The sequence below is a fragment of the Gekko japonicus genome, unplaced genomic scaffold (assembly GCF_001447785.1).
Source record: "Gekko japonicus isolate JY-2015 unplaced genomic scaffold, Gekko_japonicus_V1.1 scaffold897, whole genome shotgun sequence".
Taxonomy (NCBI): Eukaryota; Metazoa; Chordata; class Lepidosauria; order Squamata; family Gekkonidae; genus Gekko; species Gekko japonicus.
This window is the reverse complement of record NW_015164211.1, coordinates 985,922-995,554: the sequence shown is the minus strand read 5'-3', so window position 1 is coordinate 995,554 and position 9,633 is coordinate 985,922. Positions and strand designations below refer to the sequence as shown.

The 9,633-nt window shown below is 46.6% G+C and overlaps 1 protein-coding gene across 1 annotated transcript in view; it reads right to left on the bottom strand.

Annotated features, from left to right (window-relative positions):
• Positions 1 to 1,081: 1,081 nt before the first annotated feature.
• Positions 1,082 to 9,633, bottom strand: part of SMYD3 (SET and MYND domain containing 3) — a gene marked incomplete at its 3' end in the record, with an annotated part of 76,824 nt that continues 68,272 nt past the window's right edge. The window contains exons 4-5 of the mRNA XM_015408448.1: positions 7,999 to 8,056; positions 1,082 to 1,218 (exon numbers count right to left, since the gene is read on the bottom strand). Of these exons, the coding sequence (XP_015263934.1) occupies positions 1,082 to 1,218; positions 7,999 to 8,056 (195 nt within the window). The remainder of the gene's footprint in view (positions 1,219 to 7,998; positions 8,057 to 9,633) is intronic.

Sequence of the window (9,633 nt, the reverse complement as noted above, 5' to 3'; positions counted from 1 at the left end):
CAGCCATCTCGTCAAATGACTTGGTAAGAAAAATAAGCAAACATACCTTCCGTAGACTTGAGTAAATATTTCTTGCACGTATATGTACAACCAGGGCTCTAGTCGGGGGGGAGCTCTCAGGTACGGAGCTCCGGAAGAGAACCTCTAGGGGGCGGGGCGGTCACGTGGTGAAGCCCCGCCCCCTTCTTTACCCCGCCCTCTGCTTCGATCCTCATTCCGTTTGGGAATGAGGATGAAGCAGGAGGGTAAGTAGCCGGGCCTTCTGACACACTTCCGGTGATGTCAGGGGGTGTGGCCTTCTGTCACTTCCGGTGATGTCAGGGGGCGTGGCATATGCAAATAAGTTATGCTAATGAGTTATGCTAATGAGCTCCGGCAGCTCTTTTTCTACAAGACCCCTGTGTACAACTATTTTTCAAATGTATGTGGATGCTGTTGTGATTAATGAAATACAAATGCATTTAAAGGTGTTACTGAATTCACTGTACCTTTTTGTCATTATGTATTCTCTCAATCAAAGGATACTAATAGTACAACTACAATCACGCAGGGACCCGCAAGAATTTTTGATGTTAAAAAAGGATCCTCATAGTCATAAAGGTTGGGAACAATTGTGTTAAATGATGTATCATAAAGGAAAAATGGCCAGATACAGATAATCCTGGAATATACAGGTGTCTAGTACAATTTATTGCAGATGTTGATATATGACAACACAGTATATGAATGTATCTGCAAACAGATTATATTTGTCAGAGATATACAGATTTGGGAAGATAAGCAATGCATAAAATGTAAGATCATCTTTCAAGAAAGCAACAGAGTTGCTTTCCCTTTAATAGTCTCAAGTCATTTTTCAATATCAGCACTTTATGCCATCACCATTTTTAATATTCCAGCAGTCTGAATTCTTCATTTGTAATTTAGGCTGCAGTCATATCAAATGGAAAGGCTACTGTTCCTTGGCAGGGAATTTTATTATGGAAGTGGCAATACATTAGGGCTTTGCACAAAAGAGTAACAAACAACGTTAAAGGAAAGAATCATTAACAGATTTGTCAGGAATCAAGTTAAAACTTACTTTTGCGAAGGTCTGCAAAACATCTATGCCAGGTGGCAGCTGAGAAGTATCTTGGATCTCCACCTTCAAATACAGCTGCAGTGCCCTTGTGAGACACCCAAGACCTTCTTGCATTTCTTCAGTTAACTTTTCAAAATCTTAAGGGAGATAATATACAGCCAGGCATTAACAGAATATTCTGCCAACATCTTTGAACTTTCCAGTGGCTGTCGTAAAATATGATCTGGATATTGAGATGTATGGGATGTGCACTCCGGGTTGATTGGGAGATTGGGGTTCACCTCCCCATGTGGGAGAACTGCCCTAAATCTAGATTGGAAAGAGGTTTCCCACCAGCAAAGGCAGAAAGGTTAAAAGACTACTAACATCCACTAATCTTTGTTCAAATGCTGCAGGTTGCATTCCCCTGGAAGGAGTGTGTGTGTGTGTGTGCGTGTGTGTGTATACACACATGCACACACATACTAGCCTGATACCCGTGCTTCGCTACAGTATTTAACTTCCGTAAATCCAGTTATAATACTGATGATGGAAAGTTTGAAATGTAACATTTGTTGTAGGAATTCTAATGGAGAAGACTGTAGTGTAAAAAATGAAGTGAGACATACATACTTTTTTTTCTCTACTGAAGGACCTCTCTGTAGACTGCTGGGCTGGGCTCCCTCATGGCTTTAAGCACCCTGCAACCGCTGCTGTACTTGACAGACAACCGCCTGTTAGGTGTAGGAGGTGGGGGGAGTGTGTTGGAAGCCATCAGAGAGGCTGGGCCAGCAGCATCACTAAGGAGCACTCTCCTCGAATTTGGTGTCTCTAGGTCCAGGGGTTTGGCCTGGGCATTGATTTTACAGTGAGGGGACTCATATATATAGCGTGAAACTGCAAAAACCAGCCAGCTGAATACATTTAGCCATAAGAACAATAGTTAGTATTCTGCAAAATATCTTCCTCACTGAGAGATGATGAATGGTACTGATTTCTTTCTTCAAATCAGTTCTCAGACAATACAAACACGTGTTTAACTTAACAGCATAAAGTTCATAATCAGGCAGTGCCTTGTAGAGGAAGGTGCCCTCAATGTGATGCCCATGGGTGCCATGGTGCCTGCTGATACCTTTTCTTATGCCCGTCAAGTGTTTTTAAAAAGTGGGCATGGCAGATGGGCTTTTTTCTCAGCAGGGCTTCTGATTAGCCTTTGGATATCTGATTGGACGTGCAGATTTTAAAAAAATTGCTTTGGCAGCCTCCACCACCACAGCACCAGCACAGTCACTATATGACTGAAAACGAGCTGTATGTATGTATGTAAGAAAATATTTTTAAACCATGTGTTCCTTTTAAAAGGCTTCCTGTTAAACAGACCTTCTGCCTGAAATGCTGAATAGTTATTAGTAGATTTGTGTATGACCTTGCTCCCTGAGACTTTGTGGGTGACTCTGTCTCTTGTGACAGTCATTTTGTGGTTGTGCCAACCACTCTGTATCAGAATTCCAAAGGTGCCCACAGGCTCAAAAAGGTCGGGAGCACCTGTCTTAAGAGTTTTACCCTTAGTTGACACAATCCAAGTAAAACACAGAATTCATACATAGACTTTTAACTCAGTGAATTCCAAAAGTTAAGGAAAGAGGGTTAGCCACTGTTACATTGTTGCAGTGAACTTAAACAGGAGTTCAGGGTCACTTAGAGACTAACCACTAACAAAATTTCGTCCAGCATAATCTTTCATGAGTTATGAGAAGCATCTAATGAAGTGATCTATGCCTTACAAAAACTAGGGTAGTAGCCTAGGTTTACCAACCTGGAGTTTTCAATGATCTCTATACAACAAAGATCAGTTCGCCTGTGGAAATGGCAGCCTCAGAGGGCAGACTTTCCAGCAACACATCCCCAGTAAGCTCCTGCCCCCCAAATCCTGCCCCCCCAAATCTCTTGAAATTCCCCAACTGGAGTTAGCAATTCTCTTATGCTGGAATAAACTGTGTTAGTCTTTAAGGTGCCACTGGACTCCCATTTCATAAAGAGATCTATAATATCCTGGATCTCCCAAGGATATTTTTTTTTAAAGAGCCATTTGCCACCTTCCAGTTTCTTCAAGGGAGGCCAATTTTAGCATATTTTTGTTTTGTTTCTGAATTCCTTAACAACATTTTGTACTATCAAAATTCAATGACTTTTAAGTTTATAATCTGTCCACAATGACTGCCCAACATTTTCCACCACAGAAATCAATGGAGTTTTCTCTACAATCTTCCCATCTTCCTTTAGCAAGGTGAGTTTAAGATCTTTGGTCATAGAAGCTAATAAGCATAAGAATAAGAGGGAGAAAATATGGGCAACTGAAGGACTATGCATACTCCTCACTTTCCTGTCCAGCCCTCCCCTGTGCTTGGTGCAGTTTACTCATGTACTTGCATACTAACAGGTCCCATCACTACCTGTGTATGTAGGCAGGGCAAGGAGGAAAACAGGACTGGGTTAGGCTAATGGTTGCTGCTTTGATAGTGGGCTGGATGATGCTGAGTATTATGAAACACTGAAAATGTGTACTATGTTGTCAAGAGGTATGGGAGGGGGTTTCTGTCCTTGCTGTTAATTGTCTTTGGGAGGGAAGAACATTAAGGAAATACACTTTTCCCAGGAGAAAATAATGTCAACACACTCTTGCTTGCATAACTGCTTTACCCCCAGAATGACTCTTAACAAGTTCTTCCCTTATCTCTTTTCACATTTTAAGAGCAAAATATTATAAAGAATTGTTTAGCCGAAAGGATCAGAACAAACATTGCAGAATTTATTAACTTGTTTCAGAGTAAGGCAGGCAGTATTACCTTTACCAATCACTGAAACGAAGCCACCTCTGGCATGGAAACCAGCAACTGTTTAAAAGTGCAAGTTAGTTGAGGATATTTTCAGCTCAAGACAGATGCAAACAAGAATATTGTTCTCCATCTAGAACTTTGGGGAAAATTTAGAGGTTCAAAACCAGAAGGCAATTATCTGAACTGGAATTCAGCCAGGATGTCAGAATTAACCATTGCTGAGGGAGGGAAATGCCCCACAGGATTTTTCACAGCAATCAGAAGTGTAGCTTCCTATCAACTAAAGCCAAAAGAAATAAGAACTAAGATGAAATCACATAAATGAATTGTTTTAATTTTCTGGCTTTTAGAAATTAAAGTTGTTCCATTCCCTTGTCTCAAAGATGAAACACACTAAAAAGTGTAGCTATGAATAGTATATGAAGACCATTTTCACATGCGATACTAAAGCACCTTTGAGCCACTTTCCTACCATCTGTGCACATGTATAAATGTTTTTAATCAGGACAAAAGCAGAAGATAATGGTAATTAATACACATAAACTTTTATGTCCTGCTCAACTTATAAAACATATTTATAAAGATAGTGGTATATAGGTAGATTCATGCCATTGTAGCTTCCAGAAGCCTACTCCACCTACAAAATATAATGGACTCTACATCTACAAAATGCTTGGCAAAGTAAAGTAACAGAAGATGGCGGCTTGCTGGGAGCTTGGTGCCAGTTTAGCAGCTATCACCAGGTAGCACCAGCCTGTAGCTTGACTATCAGATAGCCTACCAGGGGGGTCGAGAAATTCAGCAAGACCAACCCTCTCACTCACCTCCGGTACAGTTCCCAGCGCGGCTCTGGCACAGCGCTGAGCTTTCCATCAGCCTGGACTGCGCAAGGCCGATGCTTGACTCTGCAGTCTTGCATGGAACACCTGCCACCACCGGAGAGACTGGCAGCAGCTATAGGAAACTACCGGCTTTGTTGCTCTTGCCTCTCCAGCGCTGGCGCCATTTTGGGGTTGGCGCAGGAACTGTGGCCTCCTTGTGGTGGCTGTGTGTGCCGTGGCTTTCTCAGTGCCCATTTCCAACATTCGTGCAGCTGTCGGGAAGCCCAAGGGGGAGTCTCCGCCCCCCCCCCCGGGTCTTCCCTGGCCAGTCCCAAAGTCATCGGGCAACGACAGTGTCGGCAGCTTTGTTTCATGGCCGGCAGTGCACCAAGAGCAGGAGCAGGGGATTCCAGCTGCGTTGGAGTCCTGTATTAGACCATAGCTCCCCAAGTTTGACAAGGTGGAAGTGGAAGGATCAAGATCAGAGAGGGGTGGTGAGCGTGGATGGGATATCGCCAGAACCTGAGAGACTGCCACCTGCAATACAACAATGAGAAGGGACAGCGAGACACACCCCTCCCATTGCAGCAGCTTCTGGTTTAGGCTGGGCTACAGGACTGGCTGGCAAGCAAGATTCTACTCAGACGATTAAGAATTTTGCTGCTGGCCCATAGGATTATTTAGTAATCCTAATTAAATTGGCGGATATTGATGTGATAATTAATTGGAAGTTGTTATTTAATTATGGGCTAATTAATTGTAAGTTATTAATTAATTATGGGATAATTAGTTTTCATTTGAACAGCTGAACAAAGTTTAATTAACTGATTAACTTGGGTGATTTAATGTATTTGGATTAACTATAAATTGCTTATTGGGTATACCGATTGCTTATGATGATGTATTAGATAGGTCTAGGAAAATTAGGAAATTTTAAAAAATTAATTACGTTCACTGAACTTTATGTAATTTACAGGTCAGATGATTTAGGGGTTCAGTGATTAGTGGCAATTATTAAGAACTGGGTTATAGGGTGGATAGGTTGAGCTAAGGGGAAGTGTCAGCAGCACTGAGTATTGTTAGGATAGACTAGATCTCAGGACCAACTGTACTGGAGAACTGCTTAATCAGTATCATCTTTTATATTCAGCCAGGAATCAGCCACTAATAGTCTGAGGCTAGTTAGCGAAGACCATTTACGGCTGATGGCTGACCAAGGGATAACAGTGCTCCTGGGGAGGGGAAAGTATTGCGGTGGGACCAGGCAAAAATTGAAAGGAAGGGAACGGAGATGTAGAAGAACTCGGCCCCCTTCCAGCCTGTGTCTAGTAGGTAGTGGGACTAGGATTACTGATCCCTCTCCAACATTGGTGTTATGCAATGCCAGGTCCATAAATAATAAGACCATGGTCCTTCATGACTTTCTGTCAGAACAGGTTATGGACCTGGCATGTGTGACCGAGACCTGGGTGTGAGACGGGGAGACTGTAGCTCTATCCCAATTAGCTCCTCCTGGTTTCTCAGTCCTTCACCAATCCCGGACTAAGGGGCGGGAGGGGGATGAGTGGCTTTATTCATATGGGAGGATTACACCTTCAGAGCGCTCCCAATGCCGAAGTTCACGGGCATAGAGTGTGCTGGCTTTGTGTGGGAAGCTGGGGAGAGTTTGGCGGTTTGGCTGGTGTACCGTTTGCCCAACACACCAGCAAATAGCCTGCCATCCCTGCTGGAGGCCGTATCAGGCTGGGCACTGGAGCACCCTAGACTGTTAATCCTGGGTGACTTCAATGTCCATGCTAATGACACCACCTCCACGCAGACAATGGACCTGTGTTGTTCATGGTGGCGCTAGGACTCTCCCAATATATTACAACCCCCACTCACTGAGCGAGGCACACACTCGATCTTTGCAGCGGTGGTTACAGTGGACCGAATTACTGCTATGGCAGTTCCATGGTCGGACCACTATGCTCTGAAGGCCCGTGTGAATATGCCACCCCGGCCCTGTTTGGGTGGCGAGTGCATTTTAGCTCACCCACGGAGCCCAATGGACACTATGCAGTTCCAAATGGCTCTGCAGGATCCGATGACCCTGGCGGCTCATTGGATGAGCTTGTCGAGGACTGGCAAAACCGACTCTTGGCAGCCATCGATGAGATCGCTCCCCGACGTCCTCTGTGGCCCCATTCTAAACTCACTCCATGGTACACACAGGAATTGAGGTTGATGAAGCGGGAGCTTAGATGGCTAGAGAGACAGTGGTGACGTGCTCGCGATGAAGTGACAATAGCATCCTATAGGACATTTATGAGATCCTATGAGATGGCAGTCAAGACCGCAAAAAGATAATATCACGCCGCCATGTTTGCGTCTGCAAGCTCTCACCCAGCCCAATTATTTAGAATAATTTGGTCTATTACTACGCTGCCACAGGGCAGATCAAATTATAAGGAATTGGAGATTGGGTGTGAGGCCTTTGCGAGCTATGTTGCAGATAAAATCTTGTCGCTCCACCACGACCTCCCCGCCACAGTTGAGACAATGACAGAACCTGAGGCTCCATGCGCGTCTTCTTGTCAAGTTCTGGATTACTTTCAGTCTACTCAGCCTAGAGGAGGTTGACAAATTACTCTCATCTGTTCGCCCAGCTAGCGATGACAAGGGCCATGGCCTTCTCTGTGGCAGCACCATACTGATGGGAATGAGCTCCCGGATGACGTCAGGGCCCTGCGGGATCTTTTACAGTTCTGCAGGGCCTGTAAAACGGAGCTCTTCCACCAGGCTTTTGATTAGGGTGCCGCCTCCTAATGTTATGGCCCTGGCCCCAACATCAGCACCGATTTAATTTAATATCTAACAGCCTGGCGGGAGCCCAGACTGTGGTGGTAGCTGACTGCTTGGATGCTGAGAGCATACCGCCATCACTTCTTAGTACTTATTGACATCTATGGTACTGGCACGTATGATTTTATATGTTGTGGTTTTACTTATTTAAATACTGTGCTTTAACTCATTTGTGTGCGTGTGTGTGTGTGTGTGTGTGTGTGTGTGTGTGTGTGTAAAACACGTAAGCCACCCTGAGTCTGCCTTCAGGGTGGGATAATGCCAACTCTATTTGCCCGCACTAAGGTCCTTTGATACCTGTTTTGTACCACCAGTTATTATATACTCCGGTTCTACTCAACCCCAGTACTTTACAGTTGTCCTCAAAAAGAAGTAGTGGCACAATATATACCAAAAGAGGTAAACATTTACAAAAATAATTTTGGCATTTACTTACTTGACTGAAGATCACAAAAAGAGTAAAGCTCCTCAGATGGGCATGTTGATTGTCTTAGCTATTGAGAACCCAAAAATAATAAGGATAAGCATAAAATAATAAATAGTTATTTTAAAAAAACCTCAGCTAATCCCAACACTGCACCCTTGTGCAGAAAGTAAATATACATTACTAAAGACATTCATTTTTGTTCACATTTTTGAAGACACTGACCCTTTCCAAAGGGCCGGCCCGAGGTTTTTTTGCGCCATAGGCGAGGCTACCTTCTGGCGCCCCCCCCGGTGCGCCCACCAATTACAGGGTTGCCAACCTCCAGGCAGGGCCTGGAGAGGAGCGTGCGCCACAGGAGGTTGCAGTCCGGGCAAGGCTGAGGGGCCTCCCTCCAATCCCGGGGGGGCGAGGGGGGAGCCCAACTCTCAGGTGACATGGGGAGGTGGCTGCTTCCCTGGCGCCTCTCACAGGAACGAGGCAAGGAACGCCGGAGGGGGGAAAATGACTGCGGTCACACACACACACCCGTCTGAACCCTCCCCTGTCCTTGTGGGCCTTCTGGAAGAGCAGCCGGGGGGGCTCCCCTCGGCGCTGTGTCTCGTCCTCCTTGCAGGCCCACCCCCCAAGAGAGCCAGGCCCGCACAGAGAGCTGAACTGCGGAAGAGCAGCCAGCAGTGGGGCGAGCGGAGGAGTGGGCTTTTGCACGTGGCAACCCAAGCCAGTTTAAAGAGCCACCCTTTATCGTGACCAGGGAAGATTTTGGTGCTGGGCGGGGAGTGGTCTGGAGGGGTGGCGGAAACTCCCTGGTCTCCCCACGCCCAGGGCGCTCCTCTCTGCCCGGCTAGCCGGCTCTTGGATGCGTCTCCAGCTGCCTTGGCGGCTCTGCCTGGCTTGCCTCCTGCCGCCGCCGGTGGGGCGAGTCAAAAGCGAGCAGCAAGGCAGCAGTGGGACCAGTCAGACGGCAGAGAGCGGCGGCGGTGGCAGGAGGCGAGCCAGGCAGCCGGGCACACCCGGGCAGGCAGCGGCTGAGGCAACTTTGGTGCGCTGGTTCCCTGCCTCGGCGCCCCCTCCATACTCAGCCCTTCACTCCGCCTTACCCTGAACCTCCTCAGCTGCCGTGACCTCCGCCGGCTCGCCTGGCAGCACCAGCGCCGGCAGCGGCGCCAGCGGCCAGAGGAGCAGAGCAGCAATGGCACGCAGGCTTTTGGCACCTCCTCCCTGCAGTTCGGCGCCCCATCCAGGTCCTGCCACCCCATCCAGGGCCCGGCACTCTAGGCGAATGCCTAGTTCGCCTAGCGGGTGTGCCGGCCCTGCCTTTCCACATGGGTTACCTTCCCAGGGATCACTGCTGTTGGGAAGCACCTCTCCAAAACATCATGGTGCATTCATGCACTTGTGCAGCTCCTGGGGTTTACCTGTATTTTCCCCAATCTTTTTCAAACATCCTTTACTAAGGAGTTTTTCGGAAAGATCACAGTAAAGCTTGGATGCCTGCTGTGTTGGTGGGAAAGTGTGGATTTTCCCACGCGCATGGCAGTTATTTTCCCAGTGGCCATTTTCTTTCCCCACCACTCAGGGACCTTTTTATACCAGTATGTGCAACTGACTCTCTGAATTCCCAGCTGTCACCTTTTTAAAAAGTAA